The sequence below is a fragment of the Hemitrygon akajei genome, chromosome 9 (assembly GCF_048418815.1).
Source record: "Hemitrygon akajei chromosome 9, sHemAka1.3, whole genome shotgun sequence".
Taxonomy (NCBI): Eukaryota; Metazoa; Chordata; class Chondrichthyes; order Myliobatiformes; family Dasyatidae; genus Hemitrygon; species Hemitrygon akajei.
Window position 1 is genome coordinate 97,331,262 of NC_133132.1, and position 18,575 is coordinate 97,349,836.

Below are 18,575 nucleotides of genomic sequence, written 5' to 3' on the forward strand. Positions count from 1 at the left end.
TCACAGAGGACAATAAAAAGACACGAGGTGTAAATGGAGTGGCCGTTTTTGGACTGGCCTTCATTAGAGTGGTCAAGCTTTGGCCTGACAGGCTTGGGTGAGAACTGGCGAGGCTCTAAGCAAGTTTCATGTATTTTTTTCCCTTTCTTTGTCTATCAGTACATAGCCAGTGCAGCGAGAATAGTGCAGGGTTAGTGGTCTTTGTGTGGGATGTGGGAACTATGAGAGAGCCACAGTCACCCTGACAACTATACCTGCATGAGGAGCACTGAACTGCAGCTCAGTAACCTTCGGCTCAGATGGGAGAATCTGGAGGTGATAGGTAGGAGCTACAGGGAGGTAGTCACACCTAAGCTGCAGGAATATGGCACCTGGGTGACCGTCAGAAGAGGGAAAGACAATAGGCAGCTAGTGCAGAGTACCCCTGTGGCCAATCTCCTCAATAATAACTATACCACTTTGGATACCGTTGGGGGGGGGCGGGGGGTGGAAATGACCTACCAGAAGCCACAATGACTGGGTCTCTGGCACGGCATTTGGCTCAGAGGTGGGGGGGGGGGGGGAGGCGTAAGCGAGGAGTACAGTAGTGATAGGGGATTCCATACTTAGAGAAGCAGAGAGAAGATTCTGCATATGTGAGCCACTCAGTTAGTATGTTGCCTCCCATGTCCACAGCATTCTAAAGGGAGAGGGTGAGCAGCTGGAAGTCGTACTACATATGTGTTTCTGTGACTGTTAGAGGCTGTGATTTACAGCTTGGGGATCGTTTGAGTGATCCACCGCTTTGCTGGTTCTGAGAAGATTCTGGGAAACGAGCGTGTCCTCAGATGGCCTCGATGCGAAGAAGCTTCGAGACAGGCATGAGCCGATGTTTAACTCCATTTTGCTGTTTAAAGCGTCGAGGAAGATTGAGACATTGAGGCGAATGCAGAAGGTAAGCATGAGATTCAATGCCAACTGCCCGCCTTTTGATTGCTGCCAGAGGAGTCTGTGAGTGGCCTATCGCTGTGACAGACGGGTAATCTCTCTGCCTCATGTGATAACCCTCTCTTTCAATGCATGGCGGTGATATTGTAGGGTAGTATTGTAGTTCAGCATTTATGGATTGGACTATGGGTTTTACATTGTGTTTCTTTTTAAATCGCCCTTTCTTCAGCTTTGATGTAGTTTGTGGGTTGATGTTCTGTTAGTTTCCTGTGCAGGGGTAGGGGGGGTTATAATCGGATTTGTCTTACTTCAGTGGTTGGTAAGTTGATGAAAAAGATCCTGAGAGGCAGGATTTATGAATATTTGGAGAGGCATAATATGATTAGGAATAGTCAGCATGGCTTTGTCAAAGGCAGAGCCTGACTGAATCTTTTGAGGATGTGACTAAACACATTGATGAAGGTAGAGCAGTAGATGCGGTATATATGGATTTCAGTAAGGCATTTGATAAGGTACCCCATGCAAGGGTTATTGAGAAAGTAAGGAGGCATGGGATCCAAGAGGACATTGCTTTGTGGATCCAGAACTGGCTTGCTCACACAAGGCAAAGACTGGTTGTAGATGGGTAATATTCTGCATGGAGGTTGGTGACCAGTGGAGTGCCTCAGGATCTGTTCTGGGACCCCTTCTCATTGTAATTTTTATAAATGACTTGGACGAGGAAGTGGAGGGATGGGTTAGTAAATTTGCTGATGACACAAAGGTTGGGGGTGTTGTGGATAGTGTGGAGGGCTGTCAGAGGTTACAGTGGGACATCGATAGGATGCAAAACTGGACTGAGAAGTGGCAGATGGAGTTCAACCCAGATAAGTGTGAGGTGGTTCATTTTGGTAGGTCAAATACGATAGCAGAATATAGTATTAATGATAAGACACTTGGCAGTGTGGAGGATCAGAGGGATCTCGGGGTCTGTGTCCACAGGACACTCAAAGCTGCTGCGCAGGTTGACTCTGTGGTTAAGAAGGCTTATGGTGCATTGGCCTTCATCAACCATGGGATTGAGTTTAAGAGCCGAGAGGTAATGTTACAGCTATATAGGACCCTGGTCAGACCCCACTTGGAGTACTGTGCTCAGTTCTGGTCACCTCACTACAGGAAGGATGTGGAAACCATAGAAAGGGTGCAGAGGAGATTTACAAGGATGTTGCCTGGATTGGGGAGCATGCCTTATGAAAACAGGTTGAATGAACTCGGCTTTTTCTCCTTGGAGCGACGGAGGATGAGAGGTGACCTGACAGAGGTGCTAAGATGATGAGAGGCATTGATCGTGTGGATAGTCAGAGGCTTTTCCCCAGGGCTGAAATGGCTAGCACAAGAGGGCACAGTTTTAAGGTGCTTGGAAGTGGGTACAGAGATGTCAGGGATAAGTTTTTTTATGCAGAGTGGTGAGTGTGTGGAATGAGCTGCTGGTGACAGTGATGGAGGTGGAAATGATAGGGTCTTTTAAGAGACTCCTGGATAGGTACATGGAGCTTAGAAAAATAGAGGGCTATGGGTTACCCTAGGTAATTTTTAAGTAAGTACATGTTCGGCACTGCATTGTGGGCTGAGGGGCCTGTATTGTGCTGTAGATTTTCTGTTTCTATGGTGTTCTTTTTTGTCCTGGGGTTTGGTTTGATGTTTCTCTCTGAATTACTTTTATGTTCTTTCTTTATTTCGTGGCTAACCGGAGAAATACAAACTTTAGAGTTGTACATGGATACATGCTTTGATAATACATGAACCTTTGAACATATTGGTACCACTGTCATAGGTCAGAAAAGGGAGGAGGTCCTGAAGAGAGAATATATGGAGTGAGGTAGGAAGCTGAAAAGCAGGACCTCCAGGGTAGTAATCTCTGGATTTCTGCCTGTGTCATGCACCAGTGAGGGCAAGAATAGAATGATTTGGCAGATGCGTGTGTGGCTAAGGAATTGGTGCAGGGGGCAGGGTTTAAAATTTCTGGATCACTGGGATCTCTTCTGGGGAATGTATGATCTGTTACACCTGAACCCAAGGGGGACAAACACCCTTGCATGGAGGTTTGCTAGAGCTATTGGGGAGGCAGCGGGATGCTAAACAAGAGTGATAGGGCTGAGAATGGCACAGTTGGTATACATAGAAACATAGAAAACCTACAGCACAATACAGGCCCTTCGACCCACAAAGATGTACCGAACATGTCCTTACCTTAGAACTACCTAGGCTTACCCAGAGCATTGTATTTTTCTAAGTTCCATGTATCCATCCAGGAGTCTCTTAAAAGACCCTACCGTTTCCACCTCCACAAGTAGATACAGTGTGCAGTGAGAATGTCAGGAAGGGCAGGCATATGATAGGACAAAATTGCAGTCAGTGGAATGAGTTGAAACATAACATAGGGGCAAAAAGGGCGATGAGCACAGGACTGGACATGTTATATCTGAATGCAATAGTGCAGTTAGAGATTGGCAGCTAGGACATTGTGGACAACACTGAGTTGTGGCTGAAAGAAGATCGTAGTTGGGAACTTAGCATCCAAGGATATACCTTGTATTGAAAGGACAGACAGGTAGGCAAAGAGGGTGGGGTGTTTCTGTTGGTAAAAAAATTTAAATTAAATCCTTAGAAAGAGGTGACAGGATCAGGAAATGAAGAATCCTTGCGGGCAGAAAAAAGAAACTGCGAGGGTAAAAAGACCCTGATGGGAGACCCAGAACAGTAACTAGAATGTTGGATACAAATTACAACAGGAGGTAGAAAAGGTATGTAAAAAGGGCGATCTTACAACAGACATGTGGATTTCAATAGGCAGGTAGATTAGGAAAATCAGGTTGGTGTTGGATACCAAGAGAAAGAATTTGCAGAATACACAAAATATGCCTTTTTAGAGCAGCTTGTGGTCGAGTCCACTAGGGGAAAGGCGATTCTGCATTGGGTGTTGCGTAATGAACCAGATTTCATTACAGAGATTCAGGTAAAAGAACTCTAAAGAGACAGTAATCGTAATATGATAGAATTCACCCTGCAGTTTGAGAGGGAGAAGATAAAGTCAGATGTAATAGTATTACAGTGGATTAAAGGGAATTATAGAGGTATGAGAGAGGAGCTGTTCGAAGTTGATTGGAAGGGGAAACTAGCAGGGATGACACAGAACACAGATGCCTTGTGCAGGAAGGCACAGAGTCGACTGTACTTCCTAAGAAGGTTGGCGTCATTCAATGTCTGTAGTGAGATGCTGAAGATGTTCTATAGGTCAGTTGTGGAGAGCGCCCTCTTCTTTGTGGTGGCGTGTTGGGGAGGAAGCATTAAGAAGAGGGACGCCTCACGTCTTAATAAGCTGGTAAGGAAGGCGGGCTCTGTCGTGGGCAAAGTACTGGAGAGTTTAACATCGGTAGCTGAGCGAAGGGCGCTGAGTAGGCTATGGTCAATTATGGATAACTCTGAACATCCTCTACATAGCACCATCCAGAGACAGAGAAGCAGTTTCAGCGACAGGTTACTATCGATGCAATGCTCCTCAGACAGGATGAAGAGGTCAATACTCCCCAATGCCATTAGGCTTTACAATTCTACCGCCAGGACTTAAGAACTTTTTAAAAGCTATTATTAATGCTTTTTGAGATAGTGATTTAGATGCATATCATATTTTTTACTGAGTTAAGTATTGTATGTAATTAGTTTTGCTACAACAAGTGTATGGGACATTGGAAAAAAGTTGAATTTCCCCATGGGGATGAATAAAGTATCTATCTATCTATCTATCTATCTATCTATCTATCTATCAGAACAGCAAAGGCTGGAGTTTCTGGGAGTAATTTGCAAGGCACAAGACAGGTACATCCCAAAGATGAAGAGCTATTCTAAAGAGAGGTGACACAACTGTGGCTGACAAAGGAGGTCAAAGAAAGCATAAAGAGAAATGAAAGGGCATATAATCGAGCAACAACTCATGGGAAGTTAGAGGATTGGGAAGCTTTTAAAAACCAAAAGGCTGCAACTGAAAAAGATGCAAGTAAAGAATAAATATAACAGTAAGCTAGTCAATAATATACAAGAGGATATCAACAGTTTTTTTCAGATATATGAAGAGCAAAAGACAGGTGTGACTGGATATTGAATTATTGGAAAATGACACTCGAGAGGCAGTAATGGGGGGAGTGCAGAAATGAAGAAAGGCGTCAGTATTTTGCATCAGTCTTCACTGTGGAAGATGCTAGCAGTATGCCAGAAATTCAAGAATGTCAAAGGCTGAAGCAAGTGTTGCTGCTGTTACTAAGGAAGAGCTGCTTAGGATTTGAAACGACTGAAGGTGGATAAGTCACCTGGACCAGATGGACTACACCCCATGGTTCTGAAGGAGGCAGCTGAAGAGGCTGTGGAAGCATTAGTAATGATCTTTCAAGAATCACTAGATTATGAAATGGTTTGGGAGAACTGGAAAATTGCAAATATCACTCCACTCTTTAAGAAGGGAGGGATGCTGAAGAAGGATAATTATAGGCAATTAACCTCAGTGGTTGGGAGAATGTCGGGATCCATTATTAAGCATCAGGCTTCAGAGTACTTGGAGACTCATGATAAAATAGGCATAGTTCTTCAGCATGGCTTTCTAAAGGGGAAATCCTGCCTGACAAATCCATTAGAATTCTATGAGGAGAAACAAAGGAGAATCAGTGGATATTGTTTACCTGGATTTTCAGAAGGCCTTTGACAAGGTACTGTTCATGAAGCTTAACAAGATAAGAGCCCTCAGTTTTACAGGAAAGAAACTAGCATGGATAAAAATTTGGTTGACTGGCAGCAGGGAAAGACTGGAAATGAAGGGGGCCTTTTCTGGTTGGCTGCCAGTGACGAGTGGTGTTCTGCAGAGGTCAGTGGGGACCACTTCTTTTCACATTATATGTCAGTGATTTGGATGAAGGAATTGATGGCTTTGAGGCCAAGTTTGCAGATGATGCAAAGATAGGTGGACAGGCAGGTACTGGTGAGGTAGCAGGATTGTCCGCAGAAGGACTTAGACAGATTGGGAGAATGGTCAAAGAACTGACAGATGGAATATATAGGGAAGAATATGGTCATACACTTTAGAAGAAAGAATAAATGTGTTGACTATTTTGTAAGTGGGGATAGTTCAAAAATCAGAGGTGCAAACGGACTCCTCATCCAGATTCCCTACAAGTTGAGTTAGTCGGAAGGGAGTCAAAATGCAATGTTTACATTCATTTCTAGAGGACTAGAATATAAAAGCAAGGACGTATTGCTAAGGCTTTATAAGGTATTGGTCAGACAACATGGAGTATTGGGAGCAGTTTTGAGCTCCTTATCCAAGAAAAAGTGTGCTGGCATTGGAGAGAGTCCAGAGGAAGTTCAGGAGAAAGGTTCCAGGAATGAGAGGATGTTTAACAAGGAGTGTTTGATGACTCTGGGTCTGTACTTGCTGGAGTTTAGAAGAATTGGGGTGGGGGGGGGGGGAGGTAATCGATATATCAAATATTGAGAGGCCTAGATAGAGTGGATGTGGAGAGGTGTTTTCTATGGTGGGCAGTTTTGGATTGGAGAGCAAAGCCTCAGAATAGACGGACATCCATTAAAACAGAAATGAAATCTAGAGGGTGGTCAGTCTCTGGAACTGATTGCTAGAGACGGTTGTGGGGACAAGTCATTGGGTATATTTAAAGCGGAGGTCGATAAGTTCTCCATTAGTAAGGATGTCACAGGTTACGGGGTGAAGGCAGGAGAATGGGTTTGAGAGGGATAATAAATCAGCTATGATGAAATGGGGGAGCTGACTCGATGGGCCAAATGGTCTGATTCTGCTCCTGTGTTTTATGCCTTCTGTCTTGAAGCATGTAAACTCCACCACTGAGTGTCAGAGGTCAGAATCGAACCTAGGTTACTGCACCAACTGAAACACCACCATACTGACTTTCTGTCAGCCACCTTCACCTAACCCCATCCCAACCTCCTGTTCCCTGCTTTCTGCTGGGTTTAACCACAATTATTCCATTTGGTAATAAATTCCATATGCACTTTCTCAGGAGAAAGCCATTTCACTTTATTCTCCCTATTAAGTGCATGAGTCTAGGATCAGGGGTGCCAAACCTACGGCATGGTGGCACATGCAAATATTCCGTTGGCATGCAATGCCACCCTGAATTCTTTAAACCCCACCCATAATAAATAGATGCATAATGATTTTATTTGCTGCTAAAATAAGCAGTGAATGATTCTTTTACAACCCAAGAGCAGTGAGATATTTTCACAGGAAATGTTTCACTCCGGCTTGGCACCAGCTAGACAGTGCAAAAATACATGACAATGGATGATACAACTTGACCTGCTGCACATGTCAGTATTGGGATAGTAAACAGTTATAATAATGATACTATTTAGAAGTGTTGTTATTTTCCAATTGGCTTCTTTTAAAAGATTAATATTAATCATCTTTGAACAGATTTTCTAAAATGCCTCATTTATTTCAATCTGTCTCTGTTATACTTTTCAGAGTTAATGACAAAAACAAATAAACAACAGGACTCATCCTTTTTCCTTTGAAAAGTCCATAATTATTATTATTTCATCAATGATAATCCCTGCTCAAAATTACCAAGGCATGTGAGAATTTTTTTTTAGATTATCACCAATTAGGGCACATGCACTCAAAATGGTTCATCACTCTTGGTCTAGATTTATGTTGATTTTGAATTAGAAAGGACAATTAAACAAAAGTACAGTAGGAATTGATTCCTTAAGCTGGGGGAGTGTGGGTTGTGGGGATATTCTCATACTGCCTATTAAATGCTCACAATGGCATGCACCTCAAATAGCCTCTGACAAGCAAGTCCAGCTCCTGGCCTTTACGTGTGGTTTAGCTACTAAGCCCAGCAGAACCGTATCTACTGACAGGAGAAGGGGTAAAGGCAGTTACTGGTGCCTTAAAATCAGTTGCTCCGGGCAGATGAGACTCATAAACTGTGGTTGGCAGCTCATCCAGGGGAAGGGAAACTCTGATCTCAATCCTCTGCTATGGCCACTCATGAGGGAGGCTTCAGGAGTAAATGCAGAGGAAAAACGCAGGGCTGGAGTTCCTAAGGCAGTCCTACATTGAGTTTAGTGCTGACTGGCAACTCCAGGGGTGCCAGACTATGCCGGTCACTGCTGTTCCCTTAGATTCATCAGCTGTGAGGGGAGGGGAGCCTGCTGCAGGGGCAGCAGCTTGCTCTCCATATTGTACTGCCCTGGCTTGTGTAATGCAGACAGCTAGGAAGCAAGATCCATCAATGACCTCAACCACAGTAGGAATTAAGCAATGTAAACACAATGCTTTCTACAAACTGTATCTAAGGAAGGCAGCAATTACTCAGGTAGCTTTATACAGCACCTCATACCTAGGGCTATCGAGGTGGAATACCTCATATTCTGTCTGGGGTAGCCTCAAATCTGACGGCATGAACAATGATTTCTCTAATTGGATAATTTCTTCTCCCCCCCCCCCCCCAACCATCCCTCTTTTTCCATTCTGACTCCACTCTTATTCCTTTCCTTCACCTGCCCATTGCCTCCCTCAGATTCCCCTCCTCCTTCCCTTTCTCCCATGGCACACTCTCCTCTCCTATCAGATTCCTTCTTCTTCAGCCCTTTACTTTTTCCACCCATCACCTCCAGCTTCTCACTTCATCCAATCTCCCCGACTCACACATCTTCCCTCTCACCTGCTCATTACCTGCCAGCTTGTGCTCCTTCCCCTTCTTATTGTGGTTTCTTCCCTACTCCTCACCAGTCATGATGAAGGGTCTCAGCCCAAAACATCAACTGTTTATTCCTCTCCATAGATGCTGCCTGACCTACTGAGATCCTCCACTACTTTGTGTATTGCTCTGTACAAATGAATTTTCCAGACATGCTACTGATGAGATTACTGAGCACATTTACTACCCACCTGCCGGCTGTCATTGTCTCTGCAGCCCTGAAGCTTTATGAGAGAACCAGCTGCCCGGTCCACCACAGTAAGGCACAAATCCATGTGTTTCACTGACTTGTCCTTTGTTAGTGCCCATTCCTGTAAAACGCACACACAGAGGCAAGATGAGAACCAAAGTGAAGATTTCAGGCAAAATTGACTACTGTATACCTTTCCAAGTGGACACCAACCTCCATCACAACAACAGACTTCCAAATCAAAAGCAGGTGTTTAGACAAACTCACTACGGCAAGCATCCAAAATGTGAGAAATTGGGAAACTCACCATGGTAAGAATCCAAAGCACAGGGAAACTCACCACAGTAAGAATCTAAAATGCAGGGAAACTGGGAAACTCGCCGTGGCAAGAATAAAAAATGTAGGGAAATTCAGAAAACAAATCTATTGAATCTAGAAATTAGTCGACAGAGACAGAAAAATACTAAGGAGGGCATTGTGGAGAGAAATCCAAACTAGTTCAACTGATGTTGTCTGAGGGAATTAATCTGCCCCCTTTACCTGTTCTGGACTTCTAATCCCCATCCAACACAGATAACTCAAGGCTGCAGCTCTGCCTTATCCCTAGACTGGTTGAAAAGTTGGCTCTCCTGAGGGAAGCAGCAACTGACCCATTAAATTTTATCATAAAAAATGAAATGAGAGCCATTTAAAGACTGCGCACCTGATTTCCTCCTGCATTGTGACATTCGTAGACACCTACAACACCATCTGCAAAGTGACCCAATGTATCCAAGCAATTGGAACCCTGCTGCAAAGCTCCGAAGGCGATATCTTGATGATCAGGGACCCTACAGAGGGGAAAAAGGAAATGCAATTATTGACCTAACACATGAATAAATTAGCTTTATTTATTACATGCTCATTGAAACATATAGTGAAATGCATTGCTTGTGTCAATGATCAACTCAGAGACGTGCTGGGGGCAGCCATGTTTCTGGTGCCAATTTAGTTGCACACAACTTACTAACCCTAACCCATCCATATGTCTTTGACATGGTTGAGGAAACCATTCAGAAACACAAAAGATTCTGCAGATGCTGGAAACCAGAATAACAACACAAAATGCTGGAGAGACTCAGCAGGTCAGGCAGCATCTACAGAGAGGAATAAAGAGTCAATGCTTTGAAACAAGTCCTGAGAAATCCTGAGGCATTGACTCCTTATTCTTCTCCATAGATGGTGGCCTACCTGCTGAGTTCCTCCAGCACTTTGTGTGCATTACCCCCATCTCTTAGAATGGACAGTGTCCTGTATCAGGCAAAACGTAACCAACTTTAATTAATTTTAATTTAAAGTCAGTTTTGGAGAGACCTGAGTACTGCATTTACATTGAGCAGGAACAACTATGCTCGCTGACTATTTTGCACCATGGTAGGGCTGGAGTGTGTGTGTGGGGTGGGGGGGAGGGTTTGTACAAAAGGATACAGTTGTGTAGCTGTTAAATTACTGGACGAACAGGCAGAGCTCTACCACCGACCCAGTGCCGAGTGTTCAAATCCCACTATGGCAGGTGAGGAATTTCAATTACAATGATCAAATGAAATTCTCAGTAACTGTAGGCATAATAGCAAATACCCATCATGTCCACTAATGTGATTGACTCTTCATATTCTCAGTTCAATGGAAATTAGGAATAGACAATAAGTTCCAATGCAACAGATAATAAGCTGGAAGAACTCAGTGGGTCAAGCACCATCTGGGGAAGAAGGAATTGTAAATGTTTCAAACATTGCTACTGGAGACATGTAGACTCAATGAGTTGAATGGCTCCTATATTGTAAGAAACTAAGCAACCTATCCCTTTTCTGTTAATCAACAAAATGATATGCTTTGCCCTCTTCAGAATAGGTAACTGCTGGAAACTGAATTGGACAGGCAAACATAATGTTAACTTTGGGGGATAGCTTAGTTTAAAAAAAAGGGTTAAAGCAATGTTACGATCCTGCAAGAAGATGTTTCCCTTTTAGTTACACATCTTCAATTTGGTTGGTTTTTGGAGCTGGTCTCTGCTGAGAAACTGCAAATAAAAAAAAGCAAATTTGCACACCTCAACCTGAGACATTAGCATTCCCCTTCCTTCTACACATGGTGTTCGTCCCACTGAATTTCTCCAGCAGATTGTTTTCTTTGCTCCAGGGTTCTTGTGCCTTCATAAATTCCAATGTTGTCTCATCCCAAACAAATGCATCTTCACATTAACTTAAAGATCTAAAACACTCCGGAAAAGTAGGCTTATTTTGCTCAAGACCCCAATCCACAAAGCTGCTCCACACCAATCGCCACGCTCTCTCTGAGATCAGCCCTCTAGGGAGGAGCCTGAAGAAGCACTCAACATTTTAGCAACAGAATTTTCCCCTCCGTCATCAGATTTCTGAACAGTCCATGAACACTACCTCTCTTCTGAGCTACTTATTTATATTTCTCTTTGTAAGTATTTTTTATGTCTTACTGTGCTGCCACAAAACAACACATTTAACAACCTAAGTAGTAATGATAAACCAGAGTGATGGAGGATGAGAGGTGACCTGACAGAGATATACAAGATGATGAGAGGCATTGATCATGTGGAGAGCCAGAGGCTTTTACCCAGGGCTGAAATGGCTAACACGAGGGGGCAAGTAGGTACAAAGAGGATGTCAGAGGTAAGTTTTTCCACACAGAATGGTGGGTACATGGAATGCACTGCCAGTGAAGGTGATAGAGGCAGATACAATAGGGTTTTTTTTTAAAGAGACTCTTAGAAAGGTACATGAAGCTTAGAAAAATAGAGGGCTATACAGGGAAATTCCAGGCAGTTCCCAGAGCAGGTCACATGGTCGGCACAACATTGTGGGCCGAAGGGCCTGTTATGCTGTAGATTTCTATGTTCTAATTCTGATATGTCCTGCTGTTAGGAGAAAAAAATCCATAACCTGTTCAGAGAAACACTTGGAATATATCCAGCATTCCTGTACATTCAGGCGTATAACAGACACCAGCAGCTATTACATTTCAGCCAAATGTTCTCAATGCTCAAGTCTGGAAGTATAACCTACCTTAGCTCAGGATAGACATTTTCCAGGTACCACTTGAATGGTTTACAGCCCAATTTCTTCTTCAGTTCCAATCTGCTTTGTATGCTGCAAAAAAAATAAAAATAAAATTCTTCTTTACACTGTCTCCTTTGAGCCTCTGGAAGCTCTATAAAGTCTTTCAGGCAATTGCCTCTTTAAACACGTGCTGTCTGATACAGTAGAATCAGAATTACTGTATTGCCAGTGTATGAATCATACCAGAATTTGATTGTGGTTCGGTGCTGAGCATAAAACACACGACAATACCATAACAGACAACACTATACCAACTGACAGTTTACAAGGCAATAGTACAAACAGCCATGAACAATCATCAATTAGCGCAAACACAAATAATCAAACTTAAATAAATGTGAACATAAGAACAGACTAAGTAATTACGGTATCAACAAAACAAAGAGAGCAGGAAGGACCATTTAATGGATGTTGTGCAGGGTCAGTTAGGGTATTACACCTGAGTGAGTTTTCTTGAGAAGCTGTATAGCTATAGGAAAGAAGCTTTGGAGATGATGTGTGGTTCTGATGGAGATGGACTTGTAGAGTCTGCCTGATGGCAATTTGGTGAATAGGTGATAATAGCAGTAATTTTCCAACTCCTTCCTTCGCTCTGGTGATGAACAGATCTTTTAATGTCGGTAGCTGACTGCCAATGATCTTTTCCGCTGAGTGGACCTGGACTTGGAGAGGGAGGAGGAGGCAGAAAACCAAATGGTGATAGAGCTGGTCACAACACTCTCATCGATGGTTGAGGATCATCAGGATACACTGCAAGATGTTAAGTTTTCTAAGCTGGTGCAGAAAGACAATTTCTGCTGCACCTTCCCAGTGATGAGCATAACGTGCTTGTGCCACTTCAATGTACTGGCAGTGGCAATCCCCAGGGATTTGAATAACTTGACCACAGACACAGCCTTACCATTAATTTCCAGGGTGGGGGGGGGGGGCAGGGGATTGTCAGCTGAAGTCAATTATCATTTCTACTGTCTTGACAGCATTAAGCTCCACGTTATTATAAGCACACCATGTTGCAAGACGGTCTACCTCTCTTTGTTAGCAGGTCATATCATTATTAGAGATGTTGCTTGACCAATAGAAAAGGGAAATGCAATGCTTTAATGAGCAGAGTGCCAGCCTCAAGCACAATATTTCCTTTGAGTTAAGTGTCTGCTGGAACATACAGCTTTCAGAGTCTTTGGAAAGGAACTAGTCAATGGGGAAAACAGTTCAAGCTCCAGTGCAAATAGGAAAACATTCTATATTAGATTCAAAAATTCAAGTTTATTTATCACAAATACATAGAAACGTACAGAGAAAGGTTCCATTTGCATTAACAACCAACATATCTGAGTGTGTGCTGGGGCAGTCCACGAGTATCACCACACATTACATCATCAATAGAGCATTCCCACAATGCTCAGCAGAACAACACAGAATACAACAACAGCAAAACAAGTCTTGTTCCTCCCTCCCATACATACACATGCAGTTTTTTAAACTCATGGCCTGCGTCGTCTCCAGGAGACCTGGATTTGCAGACTCAGAGATTCGTAGACTCAGCTCCGGCCAACAGGCATTTGACCACTGGGCCTCAGTCCTTGGCATCAATTCTGGGACATGCCAATTGCAAAACACAATAGGCTTTGAACTCAGGACTCGCCGATAACAAGACCCCGAACACTGGGGCTTGAACTCCAGTCTCGCTGATTCGTGAACCCTGGGGGGGGGGCACTGGATCACATTCCTTCTGCTGCACAGAAATGTAACTCCAGAACCCGTCAACAACTTGCTGAGAGCAGGCCTCTCTCCCATCATGTCCACACATTATAGGTGTCATAGGCCCTTTATTTCTTAATACTTTCCAACTCTTAAGACTTCTCTTGCTGGATGCCCAGATCTATTGTACCAAACTGGTAGGGTTTGCACTCAATGTCAGTAAGACCAAGAGATTGAAAGTGGACTTCAGGAAGGGGAAGTCTAGGGAACATACACCACTCTTCATCAATGGTTCAGCAATGGAAAGGGTGAGCAGTTTCAAGATTCTGGGCGTCAGCATCTCTGTAGATCTATCCTGGGCCCAAGATATTGATGCAATCACAGTGGTTATACTTCTTTCAGAGTTTGAGGAGACTTTGTCTGTCACCAAAGACTGTTGCAAATTTCTATAGATGTACCATAGGGAACATTCTAACTGGTTACATCACTGTCAGGTTTGGAGGGACCACTGCACAGGATTGGAAAAAGCTGGCGAAAGTTGCAAATTCAGTTAGCTCCATCATGGGCACCAGCCTCCACAGCATCGATGATATCTTAAAAAGACAGCATCTATCATTAAGGACCCCCATCACTCAGAACATGACCTCTTCTCATAGCTACTATCAAGGAGGAGGTACAGGAGTCAGAAGGCACACACTCAAAGTTTTAGGAACAGCTTCATCCCCACGTTGCCATCAGATTTCTGAATGGACAATGAACTCATTTACTTCACTATTTTTTTCTTTTTGTTTGATCTCTCTTTGCACTACATATATATAATTTATATTTTATTATTCTGCATTTGAATGTACTGCTACTGCGAAACAACACAATTCACAACATATGCCAGTGATATTAAACTTGATTCTGATTACTCAATGATTCCATTATCATTGTATTACAAAGCTACAAGGATTGTAGAAGGTAAATCAGATGGACCTTGAACTTCCATCTTTTACAGTTCTTGAGGTATCCTCGCTTGTAAAGCATCTCCACTGAAGAAAATATAGCTATTGACACATCAGATTCAAAGGAGATCTGCTGGTTCATCACCCTTTCTTGTTTTTTTCATGATCTCGCTCTTCCTTCTACATTTTGTTTCTTATACATCCTCTCCCCTGTTGTCGTGATCAAACTAATTATACAGAGCAAGGCAGAATGACCTGCAATTTTTCAATTATAGTGTTTAGAATTCCAGAGGTTTGACACACTGTTTTTTAAACTTTATATAAAAGCACATAATATTCTGAACTCACGCTTTACTGTGTACAGATATAATAACCAGTGATGCTGACAGTTCTAACAACTTCAATCCCAACTTAAGGCAAAAAAAAGGCCAGCCAATGTTAGATCATAAGGCAGCTTTCATTCTGGCTTATTGAGGGTGATGTCACAAAGTATTTCTTTACACAGGTTGGTGAGAATCTGGAACTCTCTCCCTCAAGAGTTTACCAGGGATTAGAGCCAATAGAAAATACCATGAATTTAGTTTAGTTCAATAAGATGTAATGATCTCACTATTTCCACATGCCAGAAAACAAACTTTGGCATCCATGCATGTATTTTAAGAGTCAAAGAGTACTAAAGCACAGAAACAGGGCTTTCAGCCCACCTAGTCCGCGCTGAACTGTTACTCTGCCTGGCCCCATTGACCCACATCTGGACCAGAGCCCTCCAAACACCTCCAATCCGTGTACTTATCCAAATTTCTTCTGAATGTTGCAATTTAACCCATATCCATCACTTCCACCAGTAGCTCGTTCTACACTCGCACCATCCTGAGTGAAGAATTCCCCCCACTCAGGTTCCCCTTTAATATTTTACCTTTCACCCTAAACCTATGACCTCTAGTTCTAGTTTGCATTTAGCCTGCTTGCATTTATCCTATCTGTATCCCTCATAATACTGTATACCATCTATCAAATCTCCCCTCATTATCTAATGCTCCAATGAAAAAAGTCCTGACCTATTCAACCTTTCCCTACAACTCAGATTCTCAAGTCCTGGCAACATCCTTGCAAATTTTCTCTGCACTCTTTCAAACTTATTGATATTTTTCCAATATGTAGGTGACCAGAAATGCAGATTTATTGTGCAACTGAACATAGCATAACTGCATAACAGCATTTTTTGCAAGCCTGTATACTTTGGGTGTGATTCCCACTGGCAAATACCAATACAGACAAGCAGCAGGCATTATGCCTAGAAGATAGGTTCACAAGGATGATTCCAGGAATGAAAGGGTTATCATACAAGGTACATTTGATGGCTCTGGGTCTGTACTCACTGGAATTCAGAAGGATGAGGGGGGATCTCATTGAAACCTTTCGAATGTTGAAAGGCCTATACAGAGTGGATGTGGAAAGGATGTTTCCCATGGTTGGAGAGTCTAGGACAAGAGGGCACAGGCTCAGGGTAACTTTCAAAACAGAGATGCAGAGAAATTTCTTTAGCCAAAGGGTGGTGAATTTATGGAATTTGTTGCCACATGCAGCTGTGGTGGCTAGGTCATTGGGTGTATTTAAGGCAGAAATTGAAAGGTTCTTGATTGGACATGGCATCAAAGGTTATGGGGAGAAGACCAGGAACTGGGGTTGAGGAGGGGGAAGAAAGGATCATATACTATACTATACTATGTCGACTCAGGTCTAGGGGGCTGGCGTCAGGCACAATGACGGACTCTCCACTCCTCTCTCTCCCTCATCAGTGTGTTCAGTTCATCTACATTAGCCGTGCCACTATCTTCTAGGAGCGTGTTGACCATAGTCTTGGGAGGGCACTCAGGGTTCATCCTCCCATGCTTGGGCTCCCATGTGTTGACTAGGCTGACAGGTAGCTCAGGGTGGCAAAGACAGTGCCCCGCTAGTTGCAGTCTTCTCGCCTCAATTTTAGTAGTGAGCATCAGTAGGTTGTCATAGAGCTCGACGTTTGTCATGTGCTGTTGCCAACTCACGTCAAGAGCCATCCGGAGCATTTGTGTATAGCAACCGTCTACTGACTTTCACATGGTCTTGGTGAGTGTTCACATCTCGCATCCGTACGTGAGAATGGACTCAATGAGGTTATTCCCTGGGATGGCGGGACTGTCATATGTTGAAAGATTGGAGCAACTGGGCTTGTATACACTGGAATTTAGAAGGATGAGAGGGGATCTGATTGAAACATATAAGATTATTAAGGGATTGGACATGCTAGAGGCAGGAAACATGTTCCCGATGTTGGGGGAGTCCAGAACCAGGGGCCACAGTTTAAGAATAAGGGGTAAACCATTTAGAACGGAGTTCAGGAAAAACTTTTCACCCAGAGAGTTGTGGATTTTTGGAATGCTCTGCCTCAGAAGGCAGTGGAGGCCAATTCTCTGGATGCTTTAAAGAAGAGTTAGATAGGGCTCTTAAAGATAGCAGAGTCAAGGGATGGGGGAAAAGGCAGGAACGGAGTACTGACTGTGGATGATCAGCCATGATCACATTGAATGGTGGTGCTGGCTCGAAGGGCTGAATGGCCTACTCCTGCACCTATTGTCTTTTGACTGCTATGAAGATCCTCTTTTTGAGCCCCCTGGTCAGGTTCAACCTCCAGATTTTCTTCATGTCATTAATAGCCCTCCATGCCAGCACCTTCCGTATCTTTATGTCCTTCTCCGAACTCATCATTCTTGACCCAAAGTACTTGAAGTCTAAGACTTGCTTAATGGTATCATTCTTTACAATCTTGAGAGTACCTTTGTCACAGTACTCTGTCGTTTTAGTGTTTAGGTGAAGTCCAACTTTATTGCACTCAATTACCACTTCTGTCAGTAGCTGCTGTGCTTCCTCCATCTGGTCAGAGAGCAGGACTATGTCATCTGCAGAATCCAGATCCAGAATCCAGAATGTAACTAGTCTGACCCTTTTGGTTTGTCCTGGTTTTATGGTAAAACCAAGCTTGTCATGATCTTTGGTAACTTGACATAGAGCGTAATCAAGGACGAGTATAAAGATGTAGGGTGCCTGATTGAAACATATAAGATTATTAAGGGATTGGACAAGATAGAGGCAGGAAATATGTTCCAGATGCTGGGAGAGTCCAGTACCAGAGGGCATGGTTTGAGAATAAGGGGTAGGTCATTTAGGACAGAGTTAAGGAAAAACTTCTTCTCCCAGAGAGTTGTGGGGGTCTGGAATGCACTGCCTCGGAAGGTAGTGGAGGCCAATTCTCTGGATGCTTTCAAGAAGGAGCTAGATAGGTATCTTATGGATAGGGGAATCAAGGGATATGGGGACAAGGCAGGAACTGGGTATTGATAGTAGTTGATCAGCCATGATCTCAAAATGGCGATGCAGGCTCGAAGGGCCGAATGGTCTAATTCTGCACCTATTGTCTATTGTCTATTGTCAGAGTGTCTCCTTGCAACACACCAGCTAGGAGCTCAAACACTGCTGTTTCTCCATCTGGTGATACAACTTTTGCCATGGTCTTGGTACAGCTGGACTCTATTGCTCCCAGTAGACAGTCTAGCACTCTGTAAGCTTTCAGGATCTTCAGCATTTTACCTCGGTGAATGGAGTCAAAAGCGATGAAAGTAAGTATGGCTGGTAGGTTGTTCAGCCATGATTAAATGGTGAAGCAGACTTGATGGGCCAGTTGGCCTAATTCTGCTCCTATATCTTATGGCCTTATAGTCTTAAGATTAGACCTCTTATGCTCAAGAAACATTTGTTACTCTTCACATTCCATCAGTGTTGATCAGATAGATTGCAGAGAGCAGAAAGAGAAGAGTTGTAATGAGAAAAGGTCAGGGATGGACACGAAGCTTAGAACCTTCCTGAGGGAAAAAACAAT

The 18,575-nt window shown here is 43.3% G+C and overlaps 1 protein-coding gene across 2 annotated transcripts in view; it reads right to left on the reverse strand.

Annotated features, from left to right (window-relative positions):
- galnt2 (UDP-N-acetyl-alpha-D-galactosamine:polypeptide N-acetylgalactosaminyltransferase 2) overlaps positions 1 to 18,575 on the reverse strand; it is a 118,251-nt gene that overhangs the window by 4,195 nt on the left and 95,481 nt on the right. For both annotated transcript variants that reach the window (XM_073056580.1, XM_073056581.1), the window contains exons 13-15: positions 11,964 to 12,047; positions 9,590 to 9,716; positions 8,888 to 9,007 (exon numbers count right to left, since the gene is read on the reverse strand). In XM_073056580.1, coding sequence (XP_072912681.1) covers positions 8,888 to 9,007; positions 9,590 to 9,716; positions 11,964 to 12,047 — 331 coding nt within the window. The remainder of the gene's footprint in view (positions 1 to 8,887; positions 9,008 to 9,589; positions 9,717 to 11,963; positions 12,048 to 18,575) is intronic.